This window comes from Corapipo altera, unplaced genomic scaffold (genome assembly GCF_003945725.1).
Source record: "Corapipo altera isolate COAL_440 unplaced genomic scaffold, ASM394572v1 113, whole genome shotgun sequence".
NCBI classification, from domain to species: Eukaryota; Metazoa; Chordata; class Aves; order Passeriformes; family Pipridae; genus Corapipo; species Corapipo altera.
The window spans coordinates 11,146,143-11,162,620 of NW_020884895.1; the positions used below are offsets into that span (position 1 = coordinate 11,146,143).

General features: G+C 45.5%; 1 protein-coding gene across 1 annotated transcript in view; it reads right to left on the reverse strand.

Annotated features, from left to right (window-relative positions):
* Positions 1–16,478, reverse strand: part of LEKR1 (leucine, glutamate and lysine rich 1) — a 32,825-nt gene that overhangs the window by 529 nt on the left and 15,818 nt on the right. Inside the window, exons 5-11 of the mRNA XM_027647420.1 lie at positions 15,150–15,335; positions 7,940–8,021; positions 6,330–6,407; positions 5,883–6,086; positions 4,688–4,781; positions 2,256–2,408; positions 1,027–1,326 (exon numbers count right to left, since the gene is read on the reverse strand). Of these exons, the coding sequence (XP_027503221.1) occupies positions 1,027–1,326; positions 2,256–2,408; positions 4,688–4,781; positions 5,883–6,086; positions 6,330–6,407; positions 7,940–8,021; positions 15,150–15,335 (1,097 nt within the window). The remainder of the gene's footprint in view (positions 1–1,026; positions 1,327–2,255; positions 2,409–4,687; positions 4,782–5,882; positions 6,087–6,329; positions 6,408–7,939; positions 8,022–15,149; positions 15,336–16,478) is intronic.

Consider the following 16,478-nt stretch of genomic DNA (forward strand, 5'->3'; position numbering starts at 1 on the left):
CTCCCGGGGCACTCCTGGCACACGGCAGCGCTTCCAGCCTGGCCGCTCCCTTGGCAGTCGCTGGGAAATCTGAGGGAAGTGCTCAGGAGCCATCCCCGCTCTGCTGCCCGGCTGGGAGCTGGGAATGCTGCTCCTGGGAAGGTTCAGTGTCACTGCACGACCTCCTTCTGACCCTTTCCTACATAACCCTCCTCATGGAAGGGCACGAGCTGTGTGGAATCATGGAAAGGCCATCGAGTCCAACCACTCTGCCAAGGCCACCCCTGATCCATGTCCCCATCCCAGGACAGGGCAGGACTGACAGACCCACTGCCAACATCCCTCCAATTCATCCACACTGTTCCTGAACCTTTTCCAAGGAAGACATAAATACCAACCCCGGCCCTAATTCATTTTGAAGAGTTTAATTTTCGCTATTTCCCCATTTTTTTCTGCCACTGAATTGCTTTGGACATTCCAGCCTAATCTTATCTGCAGTCCCTGACTGCACATTTCTCATGGAGCAGCACAGCTCTCTCCTCCCTTCCCATTCTATTCCAAGCATTCAGCAAATGCTTGAGGTCAGAATATCCATCACTCCAGCTTCTCTTTGCAGTGGGGTCATTTCCATGCATTCCTGTGTCAGGGAACGTGGCTGGGCTGGGGGGAGCTGGGACACAGTTCAAAGAGTGGGAAGTGAGAAATGTCCATGACTTCCACTCCAAAAACATGGGGAATTCTTTGTTGTTCACTCATGTTTGTGTAGCATAACTGAGGCTACAGGCTGAGAAAGAAATGTCCTGCAGGACTTGAAAAATATAAATATTGTTCAATAAAACACAATAAACCCTGAGTTTAAGTGTTTGCTGAATTAAAACTTCCTGTATTTAGTAATCTACTGTATTTATGAAATTATCATGATCTTGGTCTAGGAATCTTTGCATTTCAATGGGTTTTCTGGTCTGAAAAACAGATACTTTGAATGATGTTAGAAATCACATGTCTCCAAGTAAAAATAGCCAGGCATTTCCTGGGTCATGTTCCTACCTCCTCCTGGACTTGACTCAAGCTGTGAATCAGCTGTGTCCTCTCCTGGGTTAATTTTTCCAGTTCATCTGACTTGTGCTTCATTTCTTTCCTCAGTTTATCCAGAAATGATTCATTGTTGTTCTTTTCCATCGTCAGCTGAAATTCAAGTTCACTGATCAGTCTTTTAAGGCTCTGAATTTCTTTCTCCTTGTCTCCATCTTTCTCTGCAAGTTTCATCTGGGCATCCTGGAGCTTCTTCTCAAGGATTTCTGTCTCCATCCTTAAGCTCTTGGTGGCACTGGATATTAAACCTGGTATCTGCATGAGATCAGACAAAAACTGCATTCATCTACAGTCAGTATTTTTGTACAGAGAGAATTAATATCAGACAAATGTTGACTTGAGGAAAAAAAACCAACAAATTCAAACACACATGTCCTCAGAGAGAAAAAAATGCTTTGAATTTACAGAATGCCCTCAGAGGGTGTCAGAGAGCTGTAATTAAACAACACTCAGAACAGAGAGATTAATTAGTATGTTCAAGACCAAACAGAGAAATTGAGGTAAAAATGGGAAAATTTCAAATCAGTGTTTCTTCAGGGTCTTAAAATCACAACCAAATATTTGTCAAGTGAACAAAGGCAAAGTGTTCTTTTCATCTCTAAAGCACTGTGCAATGTCATAACTTTTAAATAACAGTGTAATTTCATCAAATTCCTTTTTCATCAGATTTCTCAAGAATCGTGCCAAATCCTTTGAGAAGGTTATTGGTAAAATTGTTCAATTTCTACATAAAATTCAAGAATCTGGAGCTCTGGGGAGCTGGGAATGGCCAACCCCACCTGGTGCCACCTCCAGCAGAGCCCAGAAGGTGGGAACTGGCCCTTTGGGAAGGGAAAAAACCACATGGATGGGTTTGTGGGAACTCATCATAGTCTGAAACAGTCCCAAGGTTTTGCAAAATGATGATGTCAGATTGAAAATTGAAATCCAGGGACACAGATGGGAAGAGAAAATACGACAACAAAGAACTTCCACACCATTTCACTTGAACTGGAATAGTTATTTTTTGCCTGTTCCATTTAAAAAAAAAATTAAATATAGGTCCTATATTAAGACTGGGGAAAAACACTGTATCATCGAGACAGAGGATGACACATAAAGGGGGTTTTATTCCTTCCCATTCCCGTTTTCAACAGTTTTATCTGATCTGCTGCCACAGGAGTTCTCTCCTGAGCATTCCACACCTTCTTCTGCAGCTCCTCGTGGTCTCGCTGGTACTTTGTGATCAGCTCCTGCTGTTTCTGCCTCTCCAAGTCCAGTTCCACCCTGGCCTCCTCCTTGACTTTCAGAATTGCCTCTTTCTGCCGAGCCTCTCCTTTGGCCAGATCCATTTCCAGCTGGGGAACGACAGGATTTCAGTCACACAGAGCAGCCCAACTTCAAACATATTCCCTTTCCACGGGGCCTTAAAGGAAGTGATGGGGAATTTGGCAGCCTGAGATTCTGGGCACTGAACAAACACTTCTGACCCACTGGAGCCCAGCCAGGGAACGCTCCTGCTCCAGAGTTCACAGAGTCACAGCCCAGGAGTCTCCAGCAGCTCTGGATCCCTAAATTTAGGCAGCTGGACCTCACACTACATCACCATGAACACACTGAATTACAAAACCCTTGGCTGGGTCCTGAGCCAGATGATCCTGCTGGAAGGGTTTGCTCTGGAGGTGAAACTCTGTCGGCACCAGTTCCAAAGGCAGCAAAATGACACAGCCACAAAGCCACGGAATGGGTTGGGTCAGGAGGGACTTTAAAGCTTGGAAACACCAGAAATCCAGGGAAAGGAGCATCAGAGGAACCCCCCCCGAACCTCTCAGACACCTGTGCTGTGCCAATGGGTCATTGCCCAGTCGAGGCTCAAAAAATGGAGAACCCAAAGTGAACGAGTTCCAAATTCTGGGTAAAGCATCCCAGTCCTTAAAGCATCTCAAATAATTAACATCAGAAACTCAAACCTGAAAGTTCAGCCATCATTTCCTGAATAGAAGAGCCTGGATTCTGGAGGAAACACTGAAGGCTGTATTTAGGAAAATGCTTTTCCTGACCCAGGATGTTAATGTTGTATTTGTGTAGGCTGGGTTCTAATGGATTTAATTGCACCAGGCTGAGAGGCACATCAAGTGCAGAACTCCAACCCAATTATTCAAATTATTAAGAGAAGAAAAGCCCAGAATGAGCTTAATGACAATTATCTTAATTTCACACACTAATTATGAGCAAAAGTACAACAGATCTCCCTAAACTCTTTTCTCTGGAGGGAAAAGATAAACAGGAAATATTTTCATTATTTTTTAAAATCAAAAGAGATGCAATTATGGGGTGGAATGGGTACAAATCCCCCACTAAGGTTTAGATTAAAATTGGTATATTTTTAAGATCCTCCAAGTAGACTTTCTTCTTCCTCTTCTTCTCCTTCTCCTCCTTCTTCTTGTTATTGTTATTACTTTAGTGATATAATATATTAGTATTATTACTATATTAATGATAATAACAATAAATGAAAACAATTCCTGGTTTATCTGCTGCTCCCAATGGCACAGTGACCCAAACCAACCATTGTCCCTTTATCACGTTGTCGATTTTTTGGTTGCTGAGCACATTTTTGGAGCCCTTCCCTGTGCTGCATTTTAATGATCCCAAAGCTGTAATTGCTCCCTCTGCCTCCCACCAATCTTTATCTGGTTCCCATGTCAGGCTGAACAACACTCTGTGATTATGGAGCCAGTGTGATCTCCTTCCCAAATTACACCCTGTGACACGGAGGTGAAGATGTTTCCAAAGGGATGGAACTGATCTTAATTGCTACCAGTCCCCAGATCTCCCAGAGACTCAGTTAAGCTTTCAGACACTTATCACCCACTGAAGCAAAAAATACAGTCATTTCAGTCACCAATTATGTCAGGATTAAATCTGACAAGTCAGAATTATTGTTCAACTCTGCTTTTAAATTTTCCTTCACATATAAATATATATATTTTTTAATTTCCTGTGTTCAGTTTGGGGTTTTTTGGCAGCTCGTGGCAGAAGCTGCAGATGAGAACACAGTTCACACAGTGGCAGTTGTTTATGGTAAACAGCTTCCCAAATCCCACTGGAGGAGACTGGCAGGAAAACTCCTTGTAAAAAGGATATTGTTGACAAGTTGTGGCTGCCCCTGGATCCCTGGAAGTGTCCAAGGCCAGGCTGGACAGGGCTTGGAGCAACCTGGGATAGTGGAAAGTGTCCCTGCCCATGGCAGGGGGTGGAACTGGATGGGCTTTAAAGTCCCTCCAACCCAAACCAGTCCATGATTTTATGATTCTATGAACTTCAAAATACATCAAATGTGGTTTTGGAAATAGGAGGTCCCCCAAAACAAATTTCCTGTTAATTTATGGGTCTGAGGAACCAGCAAATTCAGAGTTTATGGGCAACAAAGACTCGTGTGTTCCTGACAGAAATCAACTGATTTTTGGCTGAGTCCCTTCCAACCCAGACCATTCCATGATTCCATGATTCCACGATTTCAGGAGACTTGGCACTTGAGGAGATCAGTCCCTGCCTCACTGTGCTCACTGTGACAACTGAAAAAACCCCAAATAAAGCCAGAGGCAGAGGGTGCCAGGGGCCCATCCAGGGTTACCTTCTCCCTCCAGGTCTCCTCACTCCTCATCTTCTGCCTCAGCGCTTCCTGCAGCTGCTCCGTCCTGGTCTGGTGGGAAACCACCATCAGCTCCCTGGAAACCACAACAACTGGATGTGAGGATGAGCTCCACCCCCAGGGGTGCGATTCCTCTCCCTTTTGCCCAGCACTCTGCGCAATAACCCCCAGGAATCCTGCCCAGAGGCACAGTGGGATCACTCCTCAGCATTCCCACAGTGCCACCACTCGCTCCATCAATTCCATGTCTCACAGAAAATGTTGCAGCTCATCTTCCTTCCACCTCAAACAAGATCTTAATATTTCTTCAGTATTTCTCAAGTCAAATTTTGAAGAACACAGAAAAACTTTCACTATTCAAACCAGAAATAGCACTTAGTGAACTCAGAACAACTGCTATCATTGATTAAAAAATTGTGGGGTGTTTGGAATTAAAACCACTGAGTGCTTTCTGCTGTTAAGTTACTGTTTGTTATGTGATGCCTTGTAAAGCAAAACTCCTGGAGAGCTTAAATTCTTGTAATTTATGTTATTAGCAACTTGTACACCATAAAATGCCATAACTATTCCAGTACTCCAGGCTCTTGGATATGATCTGGTACTTGGTGAAGTGTAAGGGCAACTTCCCACCAGTTCAGCCTGATTTTGAAGGTTCTCAGCTATGAACAAAGCTGCCTTTTTCCCTGGAATTACTTGTCAGATGTGGAAAATAAAGCACTGAGCTTCTGAGGGTTATTTTCCCTGGAATGGCATCTCCTTTGAGTGCCTTTGCTTTAGCCTTATCAACCTAAATCCATACTTTTTAATTACCCTGACCATAATCTACATACCCAGTTTCATTCCTGACAACCACGGGCTTGTTGTGACCATTTAAAAATGCCAAGAGGCGCCAAGAGGGTTTTGTATTTAAAGATAAATGTAAAGAATATTCCCTGTGCCTCTGGAACAGCTGCCCCAGAGGGGTGTCCAGGGGTTTGATTAAGCTCGAGCTGAAGCCTTGGAGAGCCAAGCAGGGCTTTTCCCCTCCTATTTTTTTTTAATAGGATTTTTTCTTTTCTTTTTTTTTTCCCCATTCAAGTTTTGTTTCTCTTTCAATAATTAAAAAACCAATCCGATGAATTGATGAATTCCAAACTGTCAGGAATTTTCAGGACCACTTCAGCCCAGCTCCCATTACCTCTCCTGTTTCAGCATCACCACCTCCTCCTCTGTTTGGCTCAGCAGAGTTTTCAGTGTCTCCAGTTCACTCTCTGATCGCCCAGTTCTTCTTTTCAGGTCTTCTTCTTTCCTCTCCTTCTCAGCCACTTCCTCCTGTAAATGTTTGCAGACTTGTTGGCAAATTAGAAGGGATTCCTCCTTTTCCTTGAGCTCTTTGGTGAGCCTGCAGATGAAATAAGAAAGTATCAGCATTGGAGTGACTGTATTCTTGGTTACAAACAGAAATAATTTGTACCTGGAAAATTAAATGTTAGACAACAAATCCCCAATGTATTTGTTATGAAGTTAAATCTGATGACTTCACAGAAAAATAGGAAAAAATATTGCATAAAATTGCTTTAAAATCATACCATTTTTGCTCTCCTGTTCAGAAAAAGGTATTATGAAATATCATTTCAGCATTTACCTTGACTCAGAAATTCCGTTTTCGTATTTCATCTTTTTCAGTTCATTTTGACAGACTTCAAGTTCTGTTGATTTCATCCTAAAAAAAATTCCAAAAAGTGTGTTATCCAAAGAAATGAGCCTTTGCTCCTGCACAACCTGGACATCACTTCTGGGTGTATTATCCAACTTGCATTTTCTGTTTCAGTCAAAAGGCCACAAATAGAAATTCTTTCAGCTCCAGGTAAGATTTGTCTTAATTGGAAGTTCCACTTCCATTGTCATCTCAGCCTGAGCAGGATCACAAATGTTGCAAACAAGGATGAAAGTTTTGAGGAAAAAATTAATAAAATTGAACAAATAGCAATCTTTGTAGGTGAAAGGGCTGGAAACTTTTCAGGTTTCGTGTCATTATGTCATCGTTTCACCAATTAATAACCATGGTTAAGCTTCATATTTACATTTAAACAGATATAGAATATGTTATTTTATGAAACTGTGCCCATATTGCATTGAAATTTTAATATTACATTTGGAAAGCCCTCCCTGTTTATTTAACCATGTCCATGACATCTTTTTTCCACACTCAATCCTTACATTATCACTAAAATAGGTTGTTGCTAAGCATTCCAAATATTTGCCACTCGGCTGTGGTCAGACCCCTGAACACAGGAACTGAAACCAGAAAGTCCAGAGCAGAACAGCCTGAACCCTATTTAAATTTCAGGAAAACATGGGAAAAGAGGAATGACAGCTGGTCTTGACATTGGTAGAACCAGTTCCTCACTCTTGAGCTAAATATCTGAACTGGGACTGTGAGATGGAGCTCTGTGAGCTTCTCTTTCCAGGCACCTGCTGCAGTTGGCTCTGACAAGGAGCTGGTGACAGTCTGTTGTGGGTGACATTCTATTGTAGATGACATTCCATTGTTGGTGACATTCTATTGTTGATGACAGTCTATTTTTGATGACAGTCTTTTTTTGCTCTATTAATTTAGGTTTTGCTCATTCTTCATTAAAACACAGGCATGACACAGTGAAATTCCAGCGGGGCAGGACATGGGGTGTGGGGCAGTAACAGCAAACTCACACTTGGGGGGCAGATAAAGAAAGAAATCGGAGCCACTGATTAAATACTACACTTTGTGATTTGTTTTATGGCAATAAAAACCTTTTATCCCAAACCTACAGTGTAAAATCCCAGAATCCCAGCCTGGTTTGGGTTGGAAGAGACATTAAAGCCCACCCAGTTCCACTCCCTGCCACGGGCGGGGACACCTTCCACTAGCCCAGATTGCTCCAACCTGGCCTTGGACACTTCCAGGGATCCAGGGGCAGCCACAGCTTCTCTGGGTACCCTGTGCCAGGGCCTCCCCACCCTCACAGCCAAGAACTCCTTCCCAATATCCCATCTAACCCTGCCCTTTGGCACTGGGAAGCCATTCCCCCTAGTCCTGTTACTACATTTCCTTGTAAAAACACTACTGCTTAGAAATCATAACATGAGGAAAAAATATTTCCTCTGCTGGTCAAAACCTTCTCAGATCACCGTGACAAGCAGCACTTGTTGGACAGCAGTGGTTTGGTGCCTCTTTCTGTGCAGTGGGGAAGGATCCAGGGATGGGAACCTTACATTAACAGCTTCTTGTAGTGGTCCAGCTCGGCCGTCACCTTCTGCAGCTGCAGCCCAGTTGTCTCCACTTGATTTGTTAAATCTGAAAGCAAAAACATGTGGTTTGTGTCTCCAGTTATTCTAAAATAATTCACCTTTGTCCACACTGTGGTTTGTTTCCACCTCAGACCCGTGGATTCCCAGTCCCACCTCATACAGGAGCTGTCAGATCCATCCCCAAACTATCAGCCTTCAGAAAGAGCTTTTGGAAGAGAAAGTTCAAATTTCCTTGGCCTTGACTAAGCTCTTGCAAAAAATCATGGAAGTTATTTATAGAAGCACCTTCTACCCCACCTGCCACCGATGCCAAAACAAATGAACCATATTTTTGCATAACACACCTGTGATACCAAGTCCTTGGGTGCTTTGGTTCCATGAAATCAGTGGAAGGTGGGCTGAGGTCAGCCGTGCTCGGTGATTGTCTTGTGTTACCACAGCAAGTGGTGAGAGCAGCTCAGCTGCTCCTCAAAACCCCTGGCAACCAGCAGTTTCTAATCCTTCACTACCCCCTCCCTATTTCAGTTCTGTGCCTGGAAAGCCAACCATGTTTTCCCTCAGTTCCCTGGGAATGAACCACAGAACATCCATCCTGTGTTGAACCCGCTGAGATAAATCCCCGGTCACTGTTAAACCCCTTGTTTGTGTGACTCTGGCCAAAACTTCCTCTCAGCTGTTTTTAAGGCTTCCCTGAGAAACTCCCCTTTGTCACCAAAGCCCTGCAGCCCCTCTGCCATCCAACCCTGCCCAGCAGAGCCTGGCCCAAGTTGGGATGGTTGGTGGTATCCTCCCCTCTCTCTGAGCGGGACGTCGTGGCCACGCACACACAGGACACACCAGACCACCTGCAGCCCCTTCTGCTTCCTCCCCCTGGGCCTCCCTCAGCAATGGATTGCCCTGCACCCTCCTCCAAGGCCAAAGAACCCAACTTTCATTTCCTGTCATCCATCCTGACACTGCTTTGTGGAGCCAACGGCTCGGAATTCCACGGAAAAAGGGGAAACTTTGGCTTCAGCTGCCAAGCAGATGTGAGGCAGAGCACTGGGAAAAACCTCACCCCCAGAGCAGAAACGTGACTTTGGGAGGACAGATTTAGCCCAGATCACTGTAGCTGGAGAGCAGAGAGAGCAGAGCCTCTGACCTCCTCACAGGCTGCTGAGGAGAAGGTTTGCCCAAACATCTGACAATTTTTAAAAATGGTATTACAGAAGATCTCTGGCAATCATTAATAACTGTGGCATTTTTTCCTCTTCCTCCATGTGGGAATATGGACACAAGTTCTGGGATAAAGGAAAAGGAGAGGGATGATGCTTATTTTGGTTCTAGTGCTTTGGGTGGTCCCTTCCAGTGCTGTTTCTTCTTTCACTCAATCTGTTTTCAGAAGTTTTCACATTCACTGAGCAGGCACAGGAGTTTTTCATGAGGGAGTAGATGGATTTAATTACACAGATGGTTTCTGCAAGTTTTCTCTAGGGAGAATTCCCACCAAAGTCACCAGGAGAGTAGAAAGTCTGGGGAATCAGACCCACACCCACAGAGACTAAATAATAGAGATTTCAATGAAAAACATGGTGAAATGAGGAAACTAATAAGCAGAGTGGTAATACAAATGAAAACTTATGCTGAAAACTTGCTGAATAGAGAAAAATATATTCAAATGACTATGTAAAAATGTTCTCTGGTAATGAAAATAAAGCGCATTGCAAAACATGCAAACCCAACGGAAAGCATCGAGGCTCTGTAAGACTGATACTCGCTTTAAAGCTTGAAGAAGAACCACATCTCAAAAACCTTCAGTCCAAAACCATCTCGGTATCATTGGTGTTTAATTTTAGTTATTTCTGACTCAGAAAGGATCTCACCATAGCCATTAACCTTGCAGTAACCTTTCGGTGGGACTCTGCTGTGACAGAGACCGAGGGGACACAGCACAGAACGTGCACAGAGACAGGAAGAACCAAAGAAACAGAACCAAAGCTGTTTCCTCTTCCTTGGGTGAATTCCCATCAGTGCAGCCTCAAAACACCCAGCACGGAGCCTGCCCAGAACTGGCTTTCAGGAATTCAGCCACCCAGTTTGCATCCAAGGGCACAGGTTCCAGATTCTGGTGGGAAATAGCAACAACTGGTAGAGTTTTCAGTGAAAAATAAAAACAAATAAGCAGTAAGCAGCCACTCTGGAAGCCATCAACTGCCCAGTTAATTCCTAACAGATTCTCAGGGAGATCAGATCAGAAGCATGCATGATAGAGCTGCGTAATTATCTACTTTTCCTGCAAAACCTACAAAAAAACTCAAGATAATTTCTGACAATCTTGGTCTCATCTAACTAAAAGCTCAGTGGTTTATACACATGTAAGGAAAGGGGAACTATTTGTCTGTACTTAAGACTTTCTAGGGAGGTTCATGTGCACAGCTCAGATAGATCAGAGAATCCTCACAGAATCCCAGAATGCTTTAGGTGGGAAGGGGCCTTGAAGCCCATCCAGTCCCACCCCTGCCATGGGCAGGGACACCTTCCACTAGCCCAGGTTGTTCCAAGCCCCGTCCAGCCTGGCCTTGGACAATTCCAGGGATCCAGGGGCAGCCACAGCTTCTCTGGGCAACCTGTGCCAGGGCCACCCTCACAGCCAAGAATTCCTTCCCAATATCCCATCTAACCCTGTCCTCTGGCAGTTTGAAGCCATTCCCCCTTGTCCTGTCACTCCATGCCTTATAAACAGTCTCTCTCCATCTTTGCTGTAGCCCCCTCAGGCATTGCAAGGCCACAACTAAGTCACCCCGAAACTTCTCCAGGCTGAACAATCCCAACCCTCCCAGCCTTTCCTCACAGCAGAGGTGCTCCACCTCTCTAATCAACTTGGTGACCCTCCTCTGGACTTGCTCCAACAGTTCCATGTCCTTCCTGTGCTGGGGACCCTGGATTTGGCACTGAGGATGTGTAGACCCCCACCAGCACCTAAGACCCTCCTGGGCAGCAGCCCAGGGACAGAAGCCCAGCACAGCAGGTCCTGGCAGTCAGGGTGGAACCTGTTCCATGTCAGTGAGTCTCTGGTCTAAAATGACTGTGCCTACCAAAAATAAATGCATGTCTACAGAGCCCACGTGTTTTCAAGGTGAGAAACCCAGCCTGCTCCTCGCTGCCTGGCTGGGCAGTGCAGACAAGAGGAGCTGCTCCTTCCCCACATCTCTGCATCACACAGAGAACGGCTCAGGGAGGGGTTGGTTTCGTTTTCCCTTCATTTCAGCGTGGTTTGGGGAAAATCAGGCAGCTGGTTTGGTGTACACAGGACAAGCTCTGACTCATCCCACAGTCACTGTGCCACCAGGGCAGCCCCGGCCACGCTCCCACTGGGAAGCACAAGGGCTGCGTGGGCTCCACGTGTGCCCTCATCCTGCTCACCACAAACTCAGGGCACTGCCAGCAAACTAGCAGTGCCAGAAGAATCCCAGACTACAGTATTTTTTATTTTATCAAGCTTTATGCAATTCTCTTCGCAGTTCAGGCACAGCTTCATGGACCTCTGAGGTGGCAAAGCTCACCCTTCAGCCCAGAGCAGAATCTCTGCCAAAGCCAGACCTGTGGTTTTGTTCAGACTCAAGGCTGGAGGGTCTCCCAGCCCTGCAATCAGTCCCTCTCCAGCTTTCTTGGAGCCCCTTTAGGCACTGGAAGGGGCTTTAAAGTCTCCCTGGAGCCTTCTCTTCTCCAGGCTGAATATTCCCAGGTCTCCCAGCCTGTGGCCACAAGGAGAACGTGGATTCCTGCTTTTCCTCCAGAAGCAAAGTGAGGCCCTTCTGTGAGTAAGTCGAACTCAAACAGAGCCTCATCCCAATCCCTCCCTGAAGGGAACTTGGGTGCCATTTTCCATCCTATTCATCTGCTTCCTTTTCCACTGTGAGGCTGTTGAAAAGCACTAATGAGCCATTGCCTAGTCATACTCTGCTCCAGCACCAGCCCTGCATTCCCGGGCTCTCCCCCTTCCAACTCTTCCTACCGCAGCTGGAATTCATAAAAAATATATTTCAACAGCACTTGTAGCATGAAAAGTGGCTGTTTGAACTGCAGCCTACCTAAAACTGCAGGAAACTATTCCCCCTTTGGATTTTCAAAGCTCTTCAAAGTGGTCTTTAAAGTGGCATTAAAGGCACTTCACCGGGATGAAAACACTGCTCCTTCTTTCCATGAGCAGTACTAACATTCCCAATCCAAGTTCCAGTCCCTCCTCCAGCTGCCTGCAAGTTTCCATCATCTCTCATTATGTCAGCAGACCACTAAGTTTATATTTAGGAACTGAAGTAGCCCATGGAGCACGAGCAGCAAAAGATTGAAAATTCACATTTCATATGCATCACCAGCAATTTCAGCCCATAAAGGGGTAAAGCCTGAAACTATAAATGAGTTAGAGAAAAACCACAAGGCCTCTGGGAAGAAAAACGATTCTTTATCTGTGATTAAGTGGAGGAAAGGATCTGGCTGGTAATGAAACGAAAGCACAAGGATCAGCTCCTCTCTTTGAGGAGCACGTGCTGTTGAAGCTCTGCTGCTCCCAGCCCTAAAGATACACAGACACCATCCCAATTATTGATTTTTAGTTCTGTGAGTCTTTGATTAGACAATCATTCACCAGACCTTACCCTGTGCTGAGCATTTGTCAAGACCTGCCCTCTCCCACTCACCGGGTGATGCTCTGAGAGGCTGGAAAGGACTGTGACACCAACAAACTGAACCCACAAATCCCCCACAAAGGGAATTTTCAGGAAGTCACAACAAGCACGAGCACAAAGAAACAACAGTTGAAACTACTGCTCAGTTTCTGCTCTTGCAAATGCCTGCTATCACAGGAAATAGTCAATAATCTACAATTCTATGATAAATGAGCAAGAGAAGAATCTTCAAAATATTGGCTGTTGAAAGGAGAATCCTTAAAAAAAATGGAAATCACAAATCCTGGTGGTTTGGGGTTTTTTCCCTGGAGCATTGAACTATTTCAGTACCAAAGAGGGATGTTAGAGTAGTTTGGGGGAGGAAAAAAAAAGCAAAATAAACCATCAAACCAAGCTCCCCCAAACCCACGGACACTGGATCCAGCTGAGTTCCTACACCCTGACTTTGGACAGCACAATTCCACTCCCTGGAGCTCATTTCCACCAAGACTGTTGTTTGTTCCCACTAATTTATTTTAATACATTGGCAAACTCATATTTAATGCTTGTTTATGGAGAAAATCATGTTTTATATTTCAAAGAGAACATTTTTATCAGCAGTGCATTAACTGGGTTTATTACCCAAATCCAGCAATGCGTTCCCTAGGCCAGACCCCTTCAAATCCTCATGGATTTGTGTTTTAATGACCCACTCAGGAAGGGTAGAATCAAAACGCCTGAGCCAGCAGTTTTCCTGCCTTGAAATCTTCTGGATATCCACATCAAACCTCTTACTGCTCCTTAATAACTGATTTATTATCAGGTAACTGCTACATTTTTACTAATACATTTAAAAATGCCTCATATATGCCTCAGCATCAACCAATTTAGCTGAGCTTTTTACTGTTCATTAAGATCTTGCAGAGTCCTAATACTCTGTATGAATTCCATTTGTGATGTTTTAGCTGTGTTTTCTCCATAAAATGCCCACTATCTCAAGTTTCACTGCAAATTTTCAATTCTCTTTATAAACATAAACAAGCAGCTTCCAAAATATTCCTTTGAAGTGGAGAGGGATAAAAAAAAAGACAACCCCAGAGACGGTAGGTCTTGGTTAGGTCTCACATCAATGCCAGCAGTGAAAATTAACAAATAAGAGAGCATGGATAAAGCTTTTTCAGAATATTCTAACCTTTCAGGTTGATTTCAAGAGCTTTCCCTTCCAATTATGTCACATGAAAGTGAAAAATGGGAATTTAGTTCAATAAATCCCATGGTTTTTTCTCCTCAAAACCATAACTCTCTAGTTGTTCATATTAACACTGAATTCCCAGAGCAGCAGAACTGGTGAGAGATGGATCCCAAATGTGTGGATCCCAAACTCCCTCCCCAGGTTAACTGGGAGGAGGAGCCTGGATGAAAGGAGCAATTTTGGAAGGGACCTTAAAGCTCATCCAGTTCCACCCCCTGCCATGGGCAGGGACACCTTCCACTGTCCCAGGTTGCTCCAAGCCCCGTCCAACCCGGCCTTGGACACTTCCAGGGAAATGCAGAGACTAAACTGTAGAACAAATTCCTCCAGTGGTGATGACATGGATATAAATCCAGGATTTGGGGGGCCAGAGTGAAGCACTTACAGGGGGGACTTCCATCAGCTTCACTTTTGGTAGAGCTGGCTGAGCTCTGGTGATGACACACCATCAAAAGCACAGTCTGTGCCCTCCCCTCCCAGGATTCTCTGGAAGCAGGAGAATAGAAACTGGAACTGAAGTCCCGGGAAGGACTCGGGAGCTGCTGCTCTGCTGAGGAACCCAACCCCACAAACCCCCTGTGATCCTGAGTCACCTGGGGCTGGGCCAGTGGGGAGCAGGGAAAGGCTCTTCTGATTCCCCTCTGCACCTGCTGTCGCTTCCCCAGGAAGCTGCACTTCCCTGGCTGGATGGATGGTCCCTGCAGTCTCATATCTGGGATCTTCACAGGCACTGAAGGAGCAGCAAAACTCCTCCATGGTGCCCATCCCTGAGACCCCCTGCTTTAAACCTGACCCCACACACTGAGCATAAGGCAGGCTGGGAACTGCTGTGCCAGTCTGATGACTCAGAGCTGTGCCCAGAACAGCACAACCTCTAGATGTGTTTCCAAGGTCTTAAAATATCCCTGAGCCAGTGCTGTGAATGCAAGAGAAAATGACTCAGGAGATACCAATATAAATCATCTTTTTATAACGAGTTATTGTCTCTACAGAGCTCCCAAGATAGTAGAATTTATATTATTATAATTTCAAGTGCTGTCACTGTTCTCGCAGTTTTCAAGAGGACACACAATCAAGGGCAAATCATTAGAGAGTCTCCTGTTTAATGACTCTAAAGGAGCCTGGCTTGGCTGCTGTTCAGTCCTGAGAGCCAAAAGTCCTGCTCAGTCCTGTTCAGTCTTTTCACAGTAACAGCCACAACTTCAGTGCTTTTAAAGACCTTTTTTTTTTGGCGTTTTTTCCCCTTGGAATTTTGCTAGAAATGTCAAAATTCTCTTACCCAATGTCTCCTTCTGCAGTTCACGGCACCTGCTCTGGAGCTCGTTCCCTTGCTGAAGGGAAGTTTGGAGCTGTTGGGTTTTCAGCTCAACCGTGTCGGCCACCCCTGTCAGGTGTTTGACCTTCTCCTGCAGACACTCGTTCTCCCTCTGGGATTTTGCCAATCTTTGATTCAATTTGGGTATTTCTGAGGAGGAAAAAAGAAATTGTAAAAGCTGTTGTCAAATTTATCTTCTCCACTAAAAATATGACACCTGTTTTTTGACCGCGGGACTTCGGTATTCACAGAATCATGGAATGGTCTGGGTTGGGAGGAACCTCAAAGTCCATCCAGTCCCACCCCTGCCATGGGCAGGGACACCTTCCACTAGCCCAGATTGCTCCAAACCCCATCCAACCTGGTCTTAGACACTTCCAGGGGTGGGGCAGCCACAGCTTCTCTGGGCAACCTGCGCCAGGGCCTCCTCACCCTCACAGCCAGGAATTCCTTCCCAATATCTCATCTAACCCTGCTCTCTGGTTATGCATTGCATATATATATGCATAATGCAGTGGGAAGCCATTCCCCGTGTCCCGTCCCTCCATCCCCTGTCCCCAGTCCCTCTCCAGCTCTCCTGGAGCCCCTTTAGGCCCTGCAAGGGGCTCTCAGGTCTCCCTGGAGCCTTCTCTTCTCCAGGTCAACACCCCCAGCTCTCCCAGCCTGGTTCCAGAGGGGCTCCAGCCCTGGGAACATCTTTATTTCTTAAACAATTATGCTACGACTCTTCTGAAAGTGATAGAAATACTTACCAACATTTGAAACACCAATAATAGACTTACTCTGAGTGTATGGCTGTGATTGCAACACAGAGACTTGGAGACATTTTCACTTGCCTTGTGTCTCCTACTGCCAGTTTTTCTCACTGTGTTACACACAGGAGACTGTAGGGTGATGGTATAACATCCTTTTGGGAGCTGCTGGAGAGTCCTGCAGTGCTGCCTCCCAAATGTGTGGAGAGGCTGCACCCCTTCCCTTGGCCAACCTACTGCTTTACTCCTCAGGTCACCTTGAATTCACGAGCAAACCTACACCCAACACGCAGCAACTACTCCCTCCTCCAGTGCCTGAGTTAGAACAAGCCATACCCAAATCCAGCTGGTTTTATCTGAGAGGTCTTTGGGATTGAAGGGGCACAGAGCAGCCCACAGGCTGGGAATAACTCCCTTGGCCACACCCTGCTTCCTGCTGGAACAAGGGTGTCCTTCAGGAGCAGAGAGCTGGGCACAATCGGGGGTTGTTTGGGAAGGGTCGTGCCCAGCCCCCAGGCTGGGAACACAAACTGATCCCTGG